The following is a 23685-nucleotide window of genomic DNA, read 5'->3' as shown; positions in this document are numbered from 1 at the left end:
CTGCTGCATAAAATGAGGTTATTGAACCTGCTTTCAGGAGGGCTTCTATTGCACATGCATTTCTTTGGTTGGCAGGAATATGCACTTTTGTTAAAATGTTTCCATAAAGAGCCCCTCTTGTGGTTAGCTGGGGGTGGACTTGCCTCCCTGTATTAGGTCTTTCATCCACATCCCTGTTCTCCATTATGCAGGAACAGACTTCAATTTCTAAGAGAGAAAGGGAGAAGGAAAAGAAGAGAAAGGGAGAGAGAAGGAGGGAAAAGGGAAATGGAGGGAGTGATTGTCACAAACGTGTGCTGTGAGCTCTTGGACAAATCTCCTGGCTATCAGGAGGAAACCGGTAGCCCTACCCAGACTCCTTTTCAGCTTTGAAAACAATCTCAGGAAAAAGCTATAACTTAACAGGACTTAGCGAACAGTCCCTGCTCCACCTGCCCACAGAAGCTGCACCAGCTGACCTTCCACTCGAGGAGGAAGGCAGAGTCCGGGGCTGGTCCCCCAGGGGGCACCAGGCTCTGCCCAGCTCTGCAAGACCCACCTGCCTGAATGCTGCCTTTCCCATGAGCGGCACTTACAAGCCCCTCTTTTTGGTGTAGCTCCCACTTTCTTTGGCTCTGTTCCCACATTTTACTGACCAAGAAAATCAAGCAATCCTACAATGGGCTTAACACCTCAAAACTGAATGCTTTTAACTCCTTTACAAACAAATAAACCTTTCTCTTCTCCACCAGCAACTCCTCACCCAAACCAGCCTCCCCCTCAGACTCCCCCAACCTCCACTCACGCCTCCTTCCAAACTTGCTCTTTACTTTCTTAAAATGTCAAGCTCCTCCAAAATCCTTCACAAAGTCTTCAGAGTTCCTAGCTTCCTGTGCCTTTCAATTCACATGGCCGTTCCCTCTGATATTACAAAACAAAACCAAAACAAAACAAAAAAAATAAACAGGTAGTTTCAACATAGGACAAATATCCAGATAGATTCCTTGTTAAGCTTTCAAAAAATCATGTGTACATCCTCAAGCTTAACATCATCCTCACATAATTAAAATAACTAGAAGAAAATGGGAAAACAAAAACCCAGAGTCCATGCTTCCAGGCGCTGCAGCCGCTCCCAAGTCGCAGCTTGCCAGGAGGTATCGCCGCGGCGCGGTAAGGACAAGCGCGCACAGTCCCTTCTAGAGGCCGCAAGGGCGCAGGTGACACGTGCCCATGTTGGGGAACTAACTCTAGAGATAAAGGGAGAAGAGCTTCGCATCACAGGGCAAGGAAAAGCCCTCCGAGAAGAGACGCTTGCTGCCGGTTTGTCCGCGGTCCCTGTGCCGCCCTGAGCGACAGGAGCCCTTAGCCAGGCTTCCACACCTCGCTGAGGGCTTCTTCCAGCTTCTGCCTGTAGGCTGCATAGCGCCTCTTCAGGTTCTGCAGCTGCTCGTCCTCCTCCTTGTCCAAGATGCGCAAGAAATTCTGCAATTCCGGAAGGCTGAAGGCTTCCCACTAGGAGAAGGCAAAAAAGAAAAGTGCCAGGTGTTCAGTTCAGTCAGGGCTCAGGAACGCCGCTCGTGAGCACATGCGGAGTGGCTGCGCTCCCCTCAAGGTCACGGTGACGGTGACAAGAGCCCAGCCCTGTTACCAGCCCTGCCACCCCCACCCCCACCCCAACCTCAGCTGCTTCCGTCCTCCCACCGTCCTCCCACCGCCCTCCCAAACGGTTCTCACAAGACCAGGGCCTCCGTGTCCCCAAGTCCACTAGGCACGTTCACTCCTGATTTGACCCCCAGAAACATTAGAACAACTCCACACTCCCTCCGTCTCCTCCCTCCTCCTGTGGTCATCATTGTCACTGTCTTCTTTCTCACCTCCCACGATCCACTTAATCAGGTCCAGTTTAAACAGCTCTCTGATCTGCGGGTGCCAGCCACCACCACCGTCCCCCACCCTGACACCCTCCTGCCTGGCCCCAACTGGCCTCCGTGCTCCCCAATCTGGTCCCCACACAGCCAGCCTGAACACAGCAGTCCCCCCGATCCGCAATTTCCTTTCCATGGTTTCAGCTACCCAGGTCAACCATGGCGCAGAAACATTAAATGGAAAATTCCAGCGATGAACAATTCGTACGTTTTAAATTGCATGTCATTGTGAGTACCATGAGGAAATCCCGAGCCTTCCGCTCCACCCCTCCTGGGACGTGAATCACCCCTCGGCCCAGTGTCTCCATGTTGTATATGCTCCCTGCCCCTTAGTCACTTAGTAGTGTCTTGGTTACCAGGTTGAGTGTCCCAATACTGCAGTGCTGGTGTTCTAGTGACCCTTATTTTACTTTAAAGCACAAGAGTAGTGATGCTGGCAATTCAGATACAACGAAGAAAAGTTGTAAAAGTGCTTCCTTTAAGTGAAAAGGGTTTGGTACTATCCACAGTTTCAGTCACCCACTAGGGGTCTTAAAATGTATTCACCATGGATAAGGGGGGACTATTGTACTCTGTAAAATGCAAATCTGGTCCTGACCCTCGCATGCTTAGAATGATTCAATGGCTTCCCTTGGTTGTTTCTGCTAAGTGTAGGAGAAGACCTCTCTTACACTGCCCCCCTCACTTACTGCCCCAAGTGGCTTTGCACATGTTCTTCCCTCCTCCATTTTGCTTGGTGAACCCCTACTCAACTGTCAAGTCCCAGCTTACATGCCACTTTCTCTAAGAAGCCTTCCATCATTTCTTCCCCTCCCTTTCCACCCAGGACTAAGACTATTAGAAAGCTCTCACTTGCGCACTGGTAACCATGATCAAAAAAGATATAAAGCCCTGGCTGATTTGACTCAGTGGACTGAGTGCTGGCCTGCAAACCAAAAGGTCAGCAGTTCGATTCCCGGTCAGGGCACATGCCTAGGCTCTGGGCCAGGTCTCTGGTTGGGGGGCGTGCGAGAGGCAACCAATCACACACCAATGTTTCTCTTCTTCTCTCCCCCCCCCTTTCTCTAAAAGTACATAAATAAAATATTTTTTTAAAGATATAAAAGTTATTATAACTATTTACTGAGTATCTCTCTCACCTACATGTAGCTATCATATTTCTCACTATTTGGGTTTTGTCTCCTGCCCTTGAGAGGCTCTGAGTTCTGTTTCCCTAAAAGCACTTGGAATTAGAAGACACAAAAGAAATGTTTGTGGGGTTGCTTTTTATTTTTTCATTAGAACAGTAAATGTCAAGAAGGGTATATGGCATCACCTAGGTGTTTTTTCAAACTATACATCCCCCCCTCCAGAAAGGGGCCCTGTCTCCTGGTTGCAAATCTCTGCGAAGGCCAGGACTGATTCTGATGAACAGTTCCCAGGGACGTGGGGCAGGGAAAAGCCTGGAGATGGTCTAACGCAGTGAACAGAGCAAAGAAGGAATAAAACCACCAAGTGGGCTCAATGACGGAAGGTTCCCGGAGATGAATCTTGGTTATTAAAGAAAATGAGAGTAAAACTTTCTACGTAGGAATATTCTGTTAAATATTTAAAATTAACGTTTTATTTCTCACATATGCTCTCCAAAATAAAGTAAGTTCCTCCCTCTGACAGCTGTATTTCTTTGTTGCCTTAGTTCAGTTAACCTTAGAACACTGAGCAACAAGAACACCATACAGAAGTCTAATAAAGCAATTCAGAACATCAAAACAGAATGGAAATTTCAAAACCATAATCCCCTCCCAAACAATGAATGCAGCTCTCATCACACTAAACTACATGCAATACTTAAAAGACCAGTACCAAGGAAAATAAAACACCGGCAAGACTGTGCTGATACCACCAGCTGAGCTTTCTGAGGGAATGCTGCCCTGTGTCAGTGAAAAGGCCAGACCTAGTTTTCTCCCCAGAATGACGCTAAATTTTAAAAACTTCAGAACACCAAAATCGAAAGAAACATCAAGTGAACAAAACCACTGCTTCTAAAACTCTCCAAATAAAGTTCCAATTTACCCTGACATCAACACAGTATTTACAAAGCATGTTTACATACATTTCTAATTTGTGACTTAAAACCACCTTTTAAAGGCCTCAGTCCCACACTTCACAGACTTTAAGACCGAGGACTGAAAAGAGCAGATTTACCCAAGGTCACATTACTCAACTAACAGAAGCAGAGTCCTGGTTCCCTAACTTTTTAACCCAGAAACCCTATTCTCGCTGCATCACAAAATGGGCAATGGTACCATTTCCTGCCCCAGACAAAAGACTGAAACCCAGAGCTTGAGAGACTTGCTCAAGTGTCCTTTTAATAAAGTTGACACTTGATCTTCAAGGACAGTCTGAAGCACTTTCTCCTTCAACTGAACTGGCCTAAATACAATCCTCCCCGGAGAGAAAACGGCAAATGATGTTATATACATAAACATAATTTCTTAATCAGCTGGGCAAAGAGGAGAAAAAAGGATTCTGCAAAGTTCAATGTCTTCCCTGGTAAAGAGATTGAATTCCCTTTTATTTCCCTTTGGAGCAAATTAGCCTGGAGACTTGGTTAGCAGCAAACATATGGAGAGTGTCAGCTTTCAAAGTCCAGCTGGATTAGAGGAATTCAGATGTAGAAGGAGTGAAAATGACTCTTTGGGTGAAGGTGGAGTAAGAGTTTTATTTCCTCCACCTCTGAAAATCGCAGACCAATATAATGAGTGTTGTAAAAGAATTATATTATAGACTAGCTCTATAATTTCCAGCACTTCAAGCACACACAACACAGAAAGCTGCCCTCAACAGGACTAACCCCTCCTCCTCCATGACAGCAAACAGTCTCTCCCTCTCTTCCCCACCCACCTTCTTCCTCCTTTCCAGGGGTAAAATCACTAGACGACAGCAATAAAACAGGACCAGCTGGTGTGTATAGTGTAAAGCAGTAATAATGTGCAGCCACTTACCTCTCCAATTTCATGTTCACGGAGAACAAAACTAAGCGTGTCTGTTCTGGGCCCTGCCACCAAACGCAGGTAGAGCGGATGTTCCCGGTCTGAGAGCTTGCAGGCGTAGACTGGGGGAAGAAACAAGGAGGAAGTCGGGCAGAGTACTGCATCATTCCCTACGCCACGCACACCCTCACCGTCCCTCCTCCAGATCAAGGCAACGTCCTCCTCATCTTATCACCAGTAGCCCACAGCAGAATTGAAATCTATTCTTTCTAGCCACACAATACAAACTGTGCCTTGATCAAAAAGGAAATTATTTTTATGAATGAATTTCAATGGATATTCATCCTCCAAATGGGCTTATAATTAATTCTGCTCCTCCCTTGAGAAAGCAAGACAAAAAATTTTTTAAAAGACTATGCAACCCCTTTAAAAACAATAAAAATATACCATCCAAAGAACATGAAAATCAGAGCTCTAGGAGCAAATCCCTCTGCAAATTATCTGAGAATTAGCAGCCATGAACAAACTGAGCAGTTGGAATACAAGCTCTGGTGGCTGTAAGCACAGCGAAATGTGTCTCCTCACACACACAGTACTGGCACTGCCTGTAGTGTTAAATGATTTGCCAGCCCTGAAGGTACTATTTCAACAGGACTGTACAGCTAAGTCCAGGTGAGCCAGCAGAGAGGCTGGCAAGATAAAAATGCCATCTGAGCTTATCTACATTATTTTGGCACCTCCAGGTACAACTGCACTCACTGCAGGCGCTGATTTCCGTACAGATGGAACCTGCCCCGCCCACTGAGCCTGTGGCCTCAAGGGCAGAAACCTCAGCCCATTCATCCTTGTATTCTGCAAGGCCCAGCCCATGACATGTATTCAAAACATGTACACACCAGCAATGAGCTGGGTTTCATCCCCATGCCACTGAGGGCACCTTTATCATGTCAGGTTAGTAGTATTTTCTTCTGGAGCTGTTAGGCTTTCCCCAGAAAAACCAGAGAACGTCAATAGTTGACTCCTCACACACAGGCACAGATACCATTTTCAAATTAGCACTTAGTCAATCACTCAGTCACTGTTGTCCATCACTGGTACCAATTTCTGCTCAAATACTTGACCTGGAGTATCTTATTCCGCTTCATGCAGAAATGTAATATTCTCTTTCTATCCACTGAATATGGGTATTAAGTTCAGACAGGAAGACCCCAGATCCCAATGTCATCCACCCATTCCAAGTGCCACTGTGGGTCCGGGTACCAAAACACTCCAGTGTCATGGCCAGAGAGACAAGCTAAGGAAAGGGAAGAGCCCGGGGCCATGCCAGTTACGTCAGTAGGTCTGAGATGAGCAGCAATACACAGGGGCCTCCCCATCCTCACAGTCTCTGAGGCCACAAGTGCACCAGGCCACTCCATCCTCTGATGCACATCTAACATGGGATGTGCTACTGCAAAGTTTAACCACAGGGACATCCTTTTTTGTCCTGAAGAGCATTAAAGTCAAAGCTACCAAAAAAAACCCAAAAAACAAAAAAGAAAAATCAACCAACCAAACAAATCAAGCCATCCTCCCGCCCCATGTACATAAAAGCCTATCTCATGTGGATGCTTGTGAGCTCTTCCGGTGCACAACTGTCCTACTGGAAAAGATCGGCAGCCAGGAAGCACGGAGCTCACGTCATGATCGCCATGCCTTCCAGAGTCTGCCCTTGGCTCTGCTGTAACTGACAGAGATAATCCACCCACTAGTCTTCCTTCTGCTCCTGAGGACAAAACACAAATGAAAGCAGAGACCACGTTCACTCTAAGCGCGGCATATACCTTGATCCTCCCTGTGACAGCGCTTATACAGTGCAAACTTGGCAGGGCTCTCGGTCACGAGGAACTTTTTGAGCAGGGCCTCGATCACTTCCCCAACAGTGTTCGTGCTGCTGATGTGGAGAGTGTTCATACAACCATTGCTGCTGGGCGAGGGTTTCCCAGAGTCCGGAGAAGTCTGCGGAGATCTGCAGAGTTCCATCTGCACTTTAATGAAGCCAGTGTAAATCCCATTTGAATTCTGAAGCAGGAAGACAAGCACACACTTAGCTGGGCTGATGGTGCCATTTTAGGAAAGGATCATATTAAAACAAAACAAGGAGGTGAGACACGTTTATTATTATTATTGTTATTGATGGGAGAGAGAGACACACAGACAGACAGAACACATTGATTTGTTTGCTGTTCCACTTATTTATGCATCATTGGTTGCTCCCTGCATGTACTCTGACCTGGGATCAAACCCACAACCTTGGTGCATAGGGACGATGCTCCAACCAACTGAGCTATCCAGTCAGGGCTAAACACTCTTCTTCTCTTTTCTTCCACAGCTCTGTGGCAGAACTTCACTAGAGATTGGCCCTAAGGGAATGACCTCTGAGTGAGGTTAGCACACCCCAGCAAAGTGCTTCCAGAGGCAAGGTCTGTAGGGCAGATGTGGCCACAGGAGACGCTTTAGCGGTGCTGACTGAGGTCCAAGCTCACGCCTCTGAAGCGCATGTGAAAGGTCAGGGCCCGCTGGTGAGGTCACAATCCACTGGAGCAGATGCTGGCCAAACCAGAGGGCTCATTAGAGCTTGGGGGCTAGGTCTAGGCTAACTGCTCAAAGGAAATGGCATCTGTAACTGATGACCAGCTATTACACTAAAAAGGAAGGTTGCAATTAGGACTTTGGAATACCTAAACCAACAAAGAATGAACAGTAGGAAAACAAGCTATTTTCAATCCTACTGGCAAGTATATATGTAGTAATTACCAATGTCACTGAAACTTTCATATAAATGTATCCCATGTAGCATGGGATACTCAATGATACATTTCAGGTGCTTCAAGCAGCAATATTTTAAAAAAAAATTCAAGCTACAGTGTGAAACATAGATATAACATAAGCACTTGTCTTTTTTTGTTTTAACATGGTATTTATGTCTCCTTCTATGTATACATATATTTTTATTAGCTTTATTTAGTGAGGTGTAACTTTTATACAAAAAAATAAAAAAAAAAATGCATATATTTGCCCTGACTAGTGTGGCTTGATTGGGTGTTGTCTGCAAAGCTGAAGGTCACTGGTTTGATTCCTGGCCAGGGCACATGACTGGGTTGTGGGTTCATCCCCAGACGGGATGCATATGAGAGGCAACTAATCCATGTTTCTCTCTCACATCAATGTTTCTCTGCCTCTCTTTCTCCCTCCCTTTCCCTCTCTCTAAAAATAAATAAAGTCTCTAAATAATTTTTAAAAATAAATATAAAAAATAAATTTAAAAAAATTTAAATGCATACATTTAATATACACAATTTGATGAGTTTTAGCACCTGTCTTAAGTTAGGGTTGAATTACTATTTCTTGGTTGCCAAAAATAGTAGTAACTGTCTTGCCTTCACTTTTTATTTTACATTCAATACCTTTAGAAAAAAATTTATTGTAGTGTTTTGTTTAAATAAATCCTCAGGTGTTACGTATAAATGACACAGTTAAAGTAGGACATTAAAAACCTCTTTATGGGCCATTATTTTTCTTCCTTTTCACAAGATCACTTTACAATAGTAATTCACTTGTTCAGTCCTGTGGAGAGTATTATATGAACTTCCATTTTTCATCTATGAAACAACATGGACACTTGCATCTGTTTTAATCTCCATGGGGGGGTGCGGGGTGGAATTTTTCTACTTTGATGAAAACTGTTTGAAAAGGAGAACCATCGCTGCTGAGATAATGAAGAATAATCTTGGGTTCATCTGCCCCTCTCCCCTTTTTGGCAGAGTCCCACTAGGGAGGAATCTTTTATCAAAAGGGTTTATATTTAAAAGCTCCTACCCCAGGATCACAGAATTCAGTAGGGCCTGTTCGAAACAGGTCACCCTGTCCCTTGCTGAACTCTTGTCAGTTCACAGTCAATAGACTGGGAGGCAGGGGTCCAAGGGCCTTGGAAACCAGCACCACAGGACGGCAGGTGCCTGGAGGACAGTCACCGAGGCAGGGGGGTGGGGGTGGGGGGGTACAGACGCCAGTCCAGGTTAGAGGAACACAAATACTCCAGCTTTGTTGTCGGCTCCCCTTTCCTCTCCACCAGGCTCTGTGCTCCCGCCCCTGCACCCTCACCTCCAACTGAGCTTCAAACACTGTTGGTACAATGTTGCAGGAGCCTGAATCAACAATGGGTAGGAAGCTGAATATTACATACTTAAGTCTTATTTACTCTAGACAACCAGCTGAGGAAAGTCTGAGTTCAATTATATTCCAATCCACTGGCACAAAATAAAACCCTTTTCCTGATACTTCCAAAGTTATTTACACAAGATAAAATGTATGTTAAGGTCTTATTAGAATCTGAGTTAATGCCCATATGTTAAACATGCAATGATTATGCTCAATGCTAAGTCTTTTGGGGTTGGGGGGGGGGGGACAAAAATCTTTTAAAATAAACTTTAACTTCATTTAAGTGATTTTTGAAAGAAAGGTACTTCAAAATACAGCTTCAATATGAACGATGCAGAAATGTCTTCCTGTCCTACAACACCGTGACCATTAAACTTCTGCAAGTGTAATTCAGAGATTTTAAAACATACAGATTGTCGTAGCAACAACTTAGTATTTGTCCTTAGACCTCTGTCAACCTAAGGAACGTTGTGGGTGCTTACCAAGGTCATCTTCAACTTGTCTGTGACTGCTAAATTGTATTTATGCACTTTCTCTTTGATTTCCTCTCTGCTGAGGTAAGTGTGGGTTTCCTTCTCTTTCTCCACATCCTAGGAGAAAAACAGGCATGCCACACATGAGCAATCACAGAAAAAAAAAAATGCAGATATGCCAGAATTCTTGACATGAGACCAGGATGACTAATTATGGAGCATTTTACCTTGAAACACACTCCCACACACACTCACTCACCCACACATTTCCTCCTCTCAATTCCAAACTCTCATCCACAACTATCGATCTCATTCCTTCAGATTGCAGACTTCTTGAGGGATAGGTTAAAACTAATGTCAGCCGCTAAAAGCGATACTTCATTAAATATTATTTTGCAAAACTGTCTTTGCTAACTTTCCCTTCTGCAAAAAAACAATTCCCTAAAAGCACCTGCTAGATTGGCTATTTCCATTTTAAATGATATTTAAAGACACAAACCAAAATCTTCTCTTTAGTAAATTTTATGACCTTTATGATCTTGGAGCTTTATAGTATTATACAGTAGTTAAAGAAAGTTAATTGGCACTAATCGCTGATCTGTCAAATTACACACAATTACCAGAAGGAAATTTATTTTCCACACAAATTCACATGTCAAGATACAGTAGCCAGACTTCCCCTACCCACCCACTCTCATCCCCCACTGCTCCCGTCGCATCCCACCCCTGCCTCCCCACTCACTCTCTGCAGGGAACAATATTGCTCTCATCACTGTGAAGAATTCACTCACAGTTTCTTGTCTCAAAAGAGCTCAACCAGTGTGTGGCATAATGCAACGGCTACCATATGACAGATGACCAAGCTACTGTGACCCCACGAAGCCAGGCACCTAACTTGTACTGCATTTACCGCTCTCAACAATTTAACAGGTAAGGTGTTGTTATTCCAACTTACAGATGAGATCAAGTTCTAAGACGTAAATTAACCTGCCAATACAAACTTAACTATTCCGCAGAAGTGATGGAATTTATCTGAAGGCAGATCCCAAAGTAACTCCAAATGTTTACTGAAACCACTAAGCGTCCTCATTTGTTCCTCGGCAATGGGCTAATTAGCACACACCCACACCCATTTCAGAGAGGGACACTGAGACTTACAGAAGTCAAGTGGCTTGGTTGGGGACAACCCAACTAGTTAGAGACCACACTTTTAATCCAAGTCCTGTGTTCCCATGTAGGTGTCTGAAAACTTAAGAAAGGCTGCGGAATCAGATTCGAACCAGAGTAGCAACTTGGAAGAGATGAAGGGATCTAACCATCTTCCAGACAAAAGAAGTGCAATGAAAATCGAATGATGTATTCCCACAGGAGAACCCTGTGAAGAGGTGCCCCTTTCCCAGCCGAATACGTCACACCACCCTCACCGCTGGAGACTCTCCAGGCAGGCACTTGTCCCACCCACTCCCTGCGAACTAGTGTGATCCACTGCATGTGCGGGCAGGCTGGTTCTGCACCTGCTGACCCTGCAGACGATAGCATGGCTCCTGATCCCCTCAGGCCTCAAGTCCTTTGATCCCAGACCCTGAGAGGGGTGTGCTGACTATCACTAAACTCAGACACTGTTCCGTGTCCACGCCGCCCTGGTGGAGGCTGGCGGACCAGCGCTGGACAATAAATAGTGCAGAGGATCATCACAGACAGCATGGTCCTTCCAAGGTTCCGGGGCCAGCCTCCAACTCCCATGGGAGCTTTCTTTCTGTCAAAGCAGAACCCCAAAGCAAGCGTATGCTATGGTGTCATTGGTTAGGGTGGTACGGATTGAAGTAACTTTCCAGCAGCTTCAATGTCTATTTCCAAGGAGGGTTAAAACGCAGGCCATATCTCTGCTTGCCCTGCTTCCGATCCATTTCCAAGGTGTCGGCTGTGACTCGGGCGGGCAAGGAGCTGTGGAAAGTGCCCCGGCCAGCAAGGCTGAGGCCAACTAATCCTGTGCTGGGGCTTCTAACCTTGCTCGGGTTGCTCCCTCATCGTGAAGGTGCTTCCTGGCCTAAGTGGATCATTTTCCAAAGAGCTGATGCTGTCCTCACTGGTGTGACGCACGGGGCAAGACGGTCCCATCTGAGGAATCATAGAAACCAAAGACTCAATATTTAAAACCTTACACAACAGCTACTCATAGGAATGCCGTGGCCTATATACAGCCCAGGTATTTGTACTGCATTTACCTGAAGAAATCAGAAGTCTAGGAATGATGAGAGGGGGGAAGGGGGAGGGAGCAATAAAGAGCATAGAGCAAGGTCAAGTAGTTTGGTCTTTTTTTTAAATTAAATTTACTGGGGTAACACAGGTTGATAACATTACATAAATCTCAAGGGTACAATTTTATATACAATATCTGAAATACTCAATTGTGTGCTCACAACACAAAATCAAATTTCCTTTGGTAACCATGTATTTGACCCCCTTTACCCTCTTCAGCCTCCCCCAACCCACTCCCCATTGTTCCCATCATTCTGTTGTCTGTCTATGAGTTTGTTTTGTTTGTTCATTTGTTGCTTTTTGCTTTACATCCCACACATGAGTGAAATCATATGGTCCCTGTCTTTGCATCTGAGTTATTTCACTGAGCATCAGTGTGATCAGATTTGGCCAATGCTTTCTGGACTTAGCACCCATCCTTGCGCCCCTCACATCAGCATTCCCAGCAGCCCAAAGACAACCAAAGGAGCAAGCCAGCGTGGGAAGAGAACCCTTCTCTGGACTGTCCACCTATGGACGACCGACACACGTTGTATAATAACTCTCTTGCCTTCTCAGAGATTACAAACCCAGGAAGGGCCCTTCCAAGGCTGAACCCTCATTACTAAAAGAGCAACTGGAAAGTAATTCCGAGCAGCAGCAAAAACCTAAAAGGTTGTAATCCTGTATTTTTTTTTTACTGAGATACGATTGACATATAACCCTATATTCATTTTAAGTGTACAACATGAGGATTTGATATATGTATATATTGTAAGATGACCCCCGCAATAGGTTTAGTCAACATCCATTACTTCACAAAGTTATAATTTTTTTTTCTGGTGATGAGAACTTTTAAGATCTACTCTTATATGATCCTGTATTTTTAAGTCAACTGATGTAGCATTTGCACAGTACAGCCACAGGCCAAGGCCTGCTCAACTGAGCAAATATCCGCTGGGCTTCTACTGAGCAGCAGGCCCTGCCTGAGCTTGAGGGCACCACCTCCACCCTCACGGCACTCACTGCCCAGCATAGGTAGAGTGTGGTGAGCAATGTCAAGGAGTAACTGAGCATGGTTTCTCCGAGTGAAGGAGTGTGACCACGGAGGGAAGACACAGGAGTCACAAACTCAAGCCCTGGGGCGGAAGTCACTGGTTTCATTCTATGTCAGAATTGTGATTTGGAAAACGTCCAAATTACTTACCTCTTTAAAGGAGACCCTCTTTCAGCCCTGGCCGGGTAGCTCAGTTGATTGTCAACCCATACACCAAAGGTTGTGGGTGTGACCCCAGTCAGGGCACATACCTAGGTTGTGGGCTGGATCGCCAGACTTGGTACATGCGAATATTTCTCTCACCTCCCTCCAACACCACCCCCTTCCTCTCTCTCTAAAATAAACAAGCATATCCTTGGGTGAGGATTAAAAAAAGAAATTAAAAAAAAACAAAACAGTGTGGCGGGCGTGGAACAGATAAAACAGTATAAACACTAATGTTTAATTGGATGGTGAGAAGAGGAAATGGCATGGGGTGCAGCCGTCTGTGAACGCATCGGTTATTGTTCTTGGCAGCCCTAGAGGGCATGATGCCACGGCTGACAGTGTCCGTTTGGGAAGCTGAAGTCATCTTTTTTTTTTTTAATAAGCCACTTTTCTTTTATATTCCCCAAACCCTCCAGTTTCTCGGGGCAGGGGGGTGGGGGATGGGGGGTTCTATGCAAATAAACCCTAGACTCTTCTCTCATGTTTTCATCCAGCAAGCCCTTGAGGGCTGCTCTTGGGTTAGCTTGAGTTCCTGGGTGGGGTCACATCACTGTTCCTCCACCCCCAGTAAACTCTCTCATAAGAGACACACCCTACGTCACAGCCAGCCAGGAATCCTCCTGCAATGTGGCCTGACCTCATGTTAGAGCAACTCACAAATCAAGATCTTCCAAGAATATACCTCTACAGATATGGGCAAGGGGTCTGAGAATTATTTATATTCTTGCTAACTTCTCTGTAATTCTGAAATTATGTCAAAACTTAAAAAAAATTAAAGTTAAAAATATAGCAAGAGCAAGCAAACAACAAACACAAAGCCACTGGGAGTGAGCATGTTCAAGAGAGCGAGTGAGAAGATGAACATGTCCCTACCACTCCTTCCTTCTACTTCAGCTTACTGAAGGCACGTGGACCATGGTTTAGACATCATGAGGTCTGAATCACAGGTCTGCCATGTTCTAGCTGTGTGACCAAAGGCAAGTTATTAACCTCCCTGAGCTGCAGTTTTCACATCTCATTAAAATGTGCAAACCAATGCATACTTCATAGAATTGTTATGAAAATAGAATCTATAATTCAACAGTCATTTATTGAGTGCCTACTGGTACCTGGCTCTGTGCCAATGCTTACAGCTGGGAAAGACAGTTGTGGTCCCTGTCTTTCCAACTTTTCTTGGCTGACAGCCTAGTCAAGTTTGTCTGCTTCTACCAACCCACCCACTTTGGCTTGTTTTTTGTTTTTGCACTACAGACCTCTTTAAGAAATAAAGCTACTGACAACCCCCCCCCCCATTTTTTAATGCAAATAGCATAAATCCCCTAATTGAGTGGGGGACAATACATGCATAGTGCCTGGTAACAGGGGCATGGCAGATACGCTTAAATGGCGTCATCATCTCCCCACTGGTGGTCCCACAGCTCTCATACGGAATTGCTCTGACACCTGGCCAGCTGTGAGGTCAGCCTGTGTCAGTGGGAAAGCATGACCTTACTAAGCCAACAGGTGCTGGCGCTTTCTCTAAGTGAGGCTGGATTCCAAACTCATGGATTCCAACTTTACACATAATTTCTAGTCGTAGAATTAGGCAGTCTCCTACTCATGTTTGAAACTGGAACCCAGTGCAATATACACAGAACATGTGCCAGTCCTGTGTGCAGAATAAAGCATCCAGCATCCTTCACCCTAAGACTGCACGTCCCTGGAGCAGGGGGCCCTTGCTGCCAGTGGAATTCAGGGATAGCTCGAGTGGAATAGAGTCTCAGGAATAACTCCTTTCAAGGTCGTCCTTTGAAGCTCTGTTCCAACAAAGGCATAAAATACAGTATTGAGGACTAACTAAAACAAAAAAATCTCCTCTGGGAGATGTCTTTCCACTGCAATCTGGGAGGGACCTATAAGCACACTAACACAGGTTTGCACTGTAGCATGATATCAAGCAAGTAATTTTCAGGAGCTCAAGAGCAAGCTGTTTGCGGGCTCAGAAGAAACCGTCAACAAGTTAAATACTCTTGAATTAGATTTTAAAGTATGATTAGAATGAAAAAGTTGTTCTGAGATGTATCTTAGATGTGGAACCCCTGTGGTAAATACAGGAAGGGCTGTCACGCAGAGCTAAACCCGCAAAGCCCTCAGAGGGTATTCTAGACTGGGGGCTCATTTTGCTCAACCCTGATGAGCGTGCATGGGAAGGGCCACAGGGCACAGGTCTGTATATACAGTCAATGGTGTCTTGTCAGGCATTCTTCACTTTCAGTACCGTAAGATGTTAAAGCAGGCAGGGGTGCTGAGGGGGCCCAGAAAGTGTCCCCAAATAAGGATCTGCATTGTTGATATACACAGCGCTATCCAGCAGCACTTCTGCATCTACAGTGACGGAAATGTTCTGAATCTATGCCGTCCAAAGAGGAGCCACCGCCCACAGACACGTGGCATCTGAGGAGCTGAAATGAGGAACCGAATTTCAGTTTTTATTTAATTTTGAATAACTTAAAAGTAAACAGCCACAGGTGGTTCATGGTGCTCTACTGGACAGTGTGAACCCCGGATGTAATGTGGAAAGAAAACCCCAGAAGAAAGCAATGTAAAATGCTACATTAAAGTAAAAAGAACTGTTCTAGAGCAAATAAGATTCTATTCCTGGAGGGAAGGAACCAGACCAGTTGTTTCCTGGGTGAGTGGCGCTGCTGTTCTTGACCTTAAAAGCACAGTGTGCTGCTGGCTGCTGTGTTCTCACGGCACCAGCACTGACCATGGCCGGTGCCCTGTCTAGAGACGCTTATCTTGGTGTCTGGCCATGGCATGCTGACTCATCCTGTCCACTCTAGGGTTTTTTTCCTTGCCAGATGGGGAAGATTTTTCTCTTTCTTTTCTTTCTTTCTTTCTTTTTAATGGCAGGATATAGAGCTAGAGCTCTATTCCCATTTATGTAAGGATTCAGGGACTCATCTTGCCCAAATTCAGCTTGCAGGCAACTCTTCCATGGAACCACAGGTTTGCTGTTCATGGTTCCAGTAGCAAAGAAAAAGGTAGGGCAGAATGTACCAGCTCCCTCATCTTCCTCTATCAAAGAGCTGTATCAGAGGTATGCCAGGGCAGAAAAAGTAAATGGAAAAACGGAGGGCAGCTGAGAGGAAGCCGGCAACGCACACAACAATGATAAACCAAAGGGCACCACGTTCCCAAAGAGTGCCTTGCAGGACACCAATCCTTCAAGGTGCTCTATGGACACAAAGGGCCCTCCTCCTCCTCCTCCTCTTCCTCCTCTCCCACTGCTGAAGGCTCTGATAAGTCCTGCAGGTAAGAAACGTTTGCAAGCACGCAGCAAGGAAACTTTAATAATGTTACAAGTACGGCATTCATTCATTATGTATGAGCAAATGGGTACATTATACAGGGACAGATATTTCTTTTCTTACTAATTATTCACTTAGTGAGTGGTTTCTGTATGCATTAGGAGACATTAGCAAACCCAAAGCACATATGTTGAACCTGACAATTTAAAAACAATCTCTTTGTCCCCAAGTTTACTTGTTAAACAACAGAGAACAGCAGAAAGGAGTCTAGGTGGGTATTTTAGATAACTTCTAAAAAATGGACTTCAAAAATAGAACTAGGCAGCACCTTAGAAGGACACAACACTGTACCAGTCTTCTCTCAAAGGCACTTGTGCGAGAAGGAGGTCAAAGTGTGCCATCTATTGCTCTTACACTCTCCCAGCCTCGTCCTCTCCCGTACAACTGCCCTTCCAGTCACGCTTAACTCTCCCCGAGGGTCCCATGCCCACTCCCCACCCTGCTCTTCACCTGGTGATCCTCCAATCCAAGGCCCACCCCACCCAGGGTGCTGGCCCAAGCACAGCAGCCCTCACTTCCCTCACTACCTGAGGAACCCTGCGCTACCTCATCAGTGCAGATTCAGTGTCCGCAGCACCGCTCCCAGTCTGCTGTTTCTGTGTTCACGCTTGCCTCCCAACAAACCAACAGTTTTTAAATCTTCACTCCCAAATGCTGTGCTGGAACTAGCTCACTGCTGTGCACAGAGGAGGCGCTCCACTCCTTTTCAATGATTCTGTCTGGCCACAGAGCCCACAGTTACAAGACTGCATTTACAATCAATCCTCTTTTGTACATCTTATCAATCTGCATGAAGTTTTTTGTTTGCTTCTCAAAACTCAGTGAATCTGCAAGGGCACACAAAAGGCCTTTCTAATACCAGATACAAAGTTTTATACGCTTCTGTTATCCATCTGCACCATCAAAGGAGATAGTCCTTCAAAGCGTGCCCCTTCAATACCCCCGCACACCCGGGGCAGTGAGAGCAGGCACGGGCCCAGCATGTTAATAAGATTAATTGCAGTTGTGATACACATTAAAGGAGTTTCATCTGGGCCTCGCATGACCTCACTTTTCAAACCCCCTGGTTACCAGTCCGCCATACCCTATATGGTTGTACTTTAAAAACTGGGTCGCGTGCCAATAGTCAAACAGCCACTCATTTGTTTGGAGCCAGAAAACAAACTTGGAGGTGGACCAGTCTCCCCACAGTGCCCCGGCTTGAGGTTCTAACCTCAAGGCATACCAGATTACACCCAGACTTAGAAATCCCAGTTTGACATGTTTTCAAAGGCAGTCAATTAAGATGCTATTCATTTCTGAAAGGTGATACAGTTCACGACTGATTTAACTTTCTTCAAATTCTAGTAAGTGAGGTAACAAAGAAAGGAAAGATTATTAGAGGCCTCCGAGCCAAACACATCCAAACCCAGCCAATCGGCTCTGACAATTAGACGAAGGTGAGTCAGCACTCTACCTCAGCCCACCTCTCTTGAGGTCTCAGAACCAATGGATTCTTAGGTTTTCAAAGCTCAGTTGGTTAGAGCATCTCCATATGCCAAGGTTTCAAGCTTGCTCCCCCATCAGGGCACGTACAGGAATCGACGAATGCATAAATAAGTGGAACAAGTCAATGTTTCCGTCTCTCTCTCTCTCAAATCAATGAATTTAAAAAAGAAAGTTTTAAAGGGCATTGTACTTTCAGCAATAAGTTTTCTAACACTCTATACCAATTGCAACACTATCCAAATCAAGTACTTACAAAGTAAGCCCACTGCACATTCTGAAAGTTAACTGGAGAAGTAAATACAAGAAATGGCCGAGAAGCCAGGAGGGAAGTGAGACCAACACTGCAATGCCAAGCACTGACACAATGCCCGCCCTAAACTCTAGATGGAAACATCTCACTGCTCAAGGCTAACAGCAATTACAACTGTGGGGTCACCGTCCACTAATTTAGGGTAGCGCAGGGATACCAGAGGCTCCTACAAAGGTCGAAGTTTGAAGGTCAGGCCCACCATATCCTTTATGGAACCTCTGAACCTTGGCATTAAGGGCCAGCTCCGAGACAGGAAATGAGCCTGCTCATTTGGAGGTGAGCCAGACAGGAAGCACAAAGGAATGCCGCAGCAACCAAGGAGCACACAGGTGGGGCCCATCTGGGCAACTCCGCAGGCTCTGCGCTGCTCCAGCTCCACCGGCAGCAGGAATCTGGAAATCAGGGCAGAGGCTTGCAAACCAACAGACTCATCACCTTGCCAGCTGAAACCTAATGTGAGCAGAGGACAATCTCCGGAAAATGAGAAATGTCTGCAGACCAGCACTCCAAGAAAAATGATCAAAAGCAAATTCCTCCAAATATTATTTGGTATCTTCTTCCTTGCCAATTAGAATATGGAGTCTAAGTTGCCACCACATCATAAAAGATTTATAAGCCGCTTAGGTTCTATGTTTTGCAGCAACACCAAGTTTAAAAGGGCAGATGGCAACTTACTTGTTTGGGATGGCAATGCCCAGGGAGACAGTCACAGTAACTCCCTTAAGACCTGGATTTGTAAACCCCCAATCCTTACCAACTGCGGCCTTCCCAATGCACTAGTCCACACATCAGTAAAGCTCTCTCACACCATCTGAGGCGCAGCGGTGCCACCGCGGGAGGAGAGACACAACAGGCAGAAACGTCTAAGTCAGATGTCCAGACCATGAACTGTTTTGTTTGTTTGTTTGTTTTAAATAGACAAATTTGAAAGTCTGAAAGGGGCCACAAGAAGTTAAACTGCATAATCTGTTAAATCTTGTGGGTTTTTCAACCCACTCCCTCTTCCTGAATTCTCCTCCCCTCTGGCCCACACCCCACTCAAGATGGCTCTTTCGATTAAGTTTATTCATAGCCTTTAAAAGGCATAGCTGAAGTACCAAGTGTACAAGGGCTCATTCTTCTGTCACAGGCAATACGTGATGAAGAACCGAGAGAGACCGGCTGCTGCACTCCAAGACATATGCAACAAGCGAGCACGTGGAGAACACTTACACAGCCAAATCCACCTGAGCGGCCATTTCCTTCACAAGGTGCAGCCCAAGGTGCTGGGTTTATCTGAGGAATCACCTTCCTCCTTCCTTCCTACCAAGGTGAAAGTACTCTGGGGTAATTAAAAGATATGTCAGAGCAATTCAAATAAAAATCAGGTGGAGCCCTGACCAGTCTGGCCTGGCTGAGTGTCGATCCTGAAAGGGAAAGGTCGCCAGTTTGAATCCTGGTCAGGGCCCCCGGCTGGGATGCGGGTGAGAGGGACGCAATCGATGTTTCTCTCTCACATCAATGCTTCTCTCCCTTTCTTTCTCCCTCCCTCCAGCTCTCGCTAAAAATTAATCAATCAATTAATTAACTTGTAAAAATCAGGCGAATTACTGTAAAGAGCTCCACGGAGGCAATTTCTAAAAGTACTCTTCTACAGAAATTGTCTCCTGCCCTCCAGCTTCGTTGTTGATGGGGTGAGAAACATAAACTCTCTAGGAAAATGTCAGGGGCATAAGGCTGGTCAGTCAGAGGCTCAGGGTGAGTCAGGCTGAAGGCAAAGATCAAAAGGGGAGAGACACAGGGAGAGACCAGGAAGGCAGACCTCTGCCCATGAACGCCCATGGACCTGGTGCCCAAGGCCCACCTCTGCCACCTTGCTGAACCCAGCCAGGGGCTTGCTCCCTGCCCAGACCTTTCTGGGTTCTGGCAGGGCCCAAAGAAACGATTAAACTTTATACTTAGAAAGGGGAAAAATATCTCTTCAATACACCTCCCCCATTCAGCTTCTCTTTCCTTTCTGGTCCCTCTTCCACAACCCAGACTGGCAGAACTAGCCAGCCCAATTCCCTGGACAGGGACTGAGGACGGGAAGAGGAAGACAAGCTGCCCTTAGTGACTCTTATAGTGGCCAAGTTCCAGATACAGTACCACACCCTTCACAACCTGACTCAGAATCCCTACTAGGACCCTGTAATTGGGCATTACTATTATCTCTGTTTTGTAAATAGGAAAATGGGGGCTTAGGAGGATTAATGTGCCGAGGACCTGCAGTTACAGCAGAGGCCAAGTAAGGTTGTCTGTCTGATCCAAAGCCAATTAAGCAAAGGAGGAGGAGGAAAGAACCTTAGATAAGAACAGGGAAAGCTGCCAAGACCCTGGGGGTTGTGCCCAGCTGGCTTCTGGAGGCTTAGTTGTTCTGATACACAATATTCAGCCTGAATTTTGGAGGGTGAAGTACTAATACAACTAGCAATTTACTAGAGAATTACTAATCGCACCAGGGCCACAAAGAATTAGTTTTACAATTAGAAACTGTATGACCAGCATTAAGGAAATACGTAAGTAATAAATGCCTTCAGATCTTAAGAAGGACCCATACGGGAGCTGCTTACATGAAGCCTACAGAAGGTTTTTCATTGGAAAACACTCTAAGCAGAAACTGTGAATCAGGTAGGACAAACTAGGTGCCTAAAGACTAGAAGGAAATATTCCAAAATGTTAAGTCTTTATGACTGACTGGTGAGGTTTGAGATGGTACTTTTCTCTTTCTGTACCAAACTTCTCCAAAGTCTGTGTGACTGTGAATCAGGAAAAAAGTAAACTCTAGGAAGAAAAAAAAAGAGATTTTCATGTATAAAAAAATAAAATTAAAAAACAGCCTTGGAAACAAAGTAAACAGAAAGCAATTCAGCACTTTGCCAGGATAACTGAACACCCTTTGATGTGCCGACAGCAGATGGAAGACCGGGGAGCTACCCCCACCAAACAGTTCCCACGCGGAGAACAGAGGCACCAAGGAGGCAAAGCCATCCCTTCTCCTTCACTTGGACAGCCAACGGCCCTTACAGAAATCAATGTATGAGGCTGCTGGAGAGCAAGCCAGGGAGCTCCTTGGTAAAAATAGGCCTTTGCAATCTGGGAAATAAAAAAAGTTGTGTTTCTTTTAAAAATCATCCTGCCATTGCCAAAAAAGGTATGTTGTGTGTGTGTGTGTGTGTGTGTGTGTGTGTGTTTTATTAAACATCACCCTATCAGTTTATCAATTCATAGATAACAGCTACCACCTTACAGTTGCCCTGGAAATTGACCTCCCAGTAATTCTGGTTTTGGTGTAATTTACAGGATTTACATTTTCTTTGTTGTGCAGGAGTGTCTGTGTTGCTTGTTTAACCTGAGGGTTGCAGCTCTGTTTCCCTCCTGGCGAGCAAAGGAAGTCCAAGCCCTGGAGGAAGTGCCCTCCCTCCCGCCCCACCTTTCCTCAGGGCTGGGGGTCAGAGATCTGCAGGGCCCACCCTCAACAGCCCGGGGCGGGTCAGTCCAGCCTGCGAGGTGGCGGGAGAGGGGCGAGGGGCAGCTCAGCTGGGAAGGATGGGCTGGAGACCAGCTAAAAGTCAAGTCTGATGTACTGTGGAACGGAAAAAGAGAAACTGAGTTTAATGAATGTGTTAGCATCAGGGGTCTTTGTGTGGACACTGCTTCACAGCTGTACTTCCCTCAACCAAGGGTCGGGACAGGAAGCAGGCGGCAGACACTGGAAAGCGGGGTCAACGCCAGTGTCCCACAGGATGTGCACCTCCTGGAGCTGAGTCCTTGGCCACAGGTGGGGCGGGGCTGGAACAACAGTGTCCCCGAGTCACTCGTACATCTTGGGAGGCCTGAAGACGAACGGGGCCTCATCACATTTTACAAGTGCTGGGCCAGATCCCTCACTCACAGATGCGAATGTTTAGGCCACCGATTCCCCTGCACAGGCACTTTGTCATAAGGTCCTCTAACTGGTGTCACAAAACTTTTAGAACAGCCACTGAAATGATGTCCTAGAAAATAACTGAGACTATTTCGAATCGAAAGGTATTTGTTCCTCCAAGGCTTCACAAACCACGTTGTTCAACTCCTGATCACAAAATCATTTCCAGGTGTAACACACATTTTTGTAAGTTTTTCTAGGGCATCTTTGGCATGTAGAAGTCTTTCAACTTAGGATTTTACTTCCTCAGGAATATTTTTCCCCCTTCCAAAAGATCAAAATTAAAATAGTCAATTTCCAAGTCTCCCTCTGTTAAGAGTCACCACCCTCACCCCCTTACCCCCCCGTCACCCAGTTTTCTGAGGCTCCAAGCCTAGATGAAAAAGAAAGGACAGCCCTGGCCAGTGTGGCTCAGTTGATTTAAGCATCGACCTGCAATGCAAAAGGTCACCAGCTCAATTCCTCATCAGGGAACATGCCTGGGTCTAGGGTTTGGTCCCCACTTGCAATGTCTGCCAGAAGCAACTATCATTGTTTCTGTCCCTCTTTCTCCTTCCTTTCCCCTCTCTCTTTTAAAGAAAAGACAAAAACGAAAGGACTGGTAAATGCCTCAGGCTGGCTGGGTGATATCTGAATTACTGATGAGGAGATGGAGACCAAGCACTGGCCCAGGTTACTGAACAACAGGTGATCTAATGCAACCTTTCCAAGAGCCCCTGAAGCAGAAATGTTAACCACGTTGTACAGATGCATGAACCAAGGCTAAGGTCACAGAAGTAGAATATGAACACGAGGCCTGGCCAACTCCAAAACCATGGTCTTTCTAGTCATACCAAATAGCCTCTAGAGCCCAGGAGAAAAATCTGCTGCCAACTAGTCTGTGACATCAGGAGAGTATATAACAGGTGTTTTGTTTTGTTCTTCAACCTCTGAATAGGAAGGCTTCCTGTCTCCACCCATCAGCCTCCCTCCTCCACAAGGACAGGATCAGTAGGTCTAGAAGGAGAAAGGAGGAAGGAGGCATGCCTGCATGGCCAGCCCCTCCCTCTGGCCTCACTTGGGGGCCAACATTCTGCACTAACCTGTAGAGGGAGCTCTCCTTACGACTGCACTGTTAGGGTTAACCTCAGGAAGAAGGCCACTTGCAGACAAGAGACAAAAGCCACATTCTCCCCCATCAACCCTACCTGTTATCAGCAATAAAGGTAAATTTTGGTCTCTGTCTTCCTTATTCCTGTCTTCCTTCTCAACAGATTCAAACTCTGGCAGAAAAACAATGAAATCTGGTCCCCCCTGAATACTCCAATACCTGTAAAATGCAGACATTTCTCAGACAGAAATTCTATTAGTCCAAACTAGAGTTATGACTCCCTTCTCTTAAGGAACTTGTAATAGGAAAAATACATACACACTGAACTGAAAAACATTTTCAGACATTAAGAAATGGAAACTGTTAACAAGTGTACCTACTTTCATAAAAAATAAATGTTCCCCAACTGAGGCAGATACACATTTTTGAAAGCACAGACATTGTTTT

At 45.6% G+C, this 23685-nt stretch overlaps 1 protein-coding gene across 1 annotated transcript in view; it reads right to left on the bottom strand.

Annotated features, from left to right (window-relative positions):
- Positions 1-311: 311 nt before the first annotated feature.
- Positions 312-23685, bottom strand: part of RASSF3 (Ras association domain family member 3) — a 76228-nt gene continuing 52854 nt past the window's right edge. Inside the window, exons 2-5 of the mRNA XM_090273556.1 lie at positions 9559-9666; positions 6700-6937; positions 4889-4998; positions 312-1491 (exon numbers count right to left, since the gene is read on the bottom strand). Of these exons, the coding sequence (XP_090129682.1) occupies positions 1342-1491; positions 4889-4998; positions 6700-6937; positions 9559-9666 (606 nt within the window). The 3' untranslated portion in view covers positions 312-1341. The remainder of the gene's footprint in view (positions 1492-4888; positions 4999-6699; positions 6938-9558; positions 9667-23685) is intronic.

Source organism: Furipterus horrens, unplaced genomic scaffold (assembly GCF_987537825.1).
Source record: "Furipterus horrens unplaced genomic scaffold, mFurHor1.1.pri manual_scaffold_4, whole genome shotgun sequence".
Taxonomy (NCBI): Eukaryota; Metazoa; Chordata; class Mammalia; order Chiroptera; family Furipteridae; genus Furipterus; species Furipterus horrens.
The sequence above is the reverse complement of the archived record's forward strand: the minus strand, read 5'-3'. Positions and strand labels throughout refer to the sequence as shown.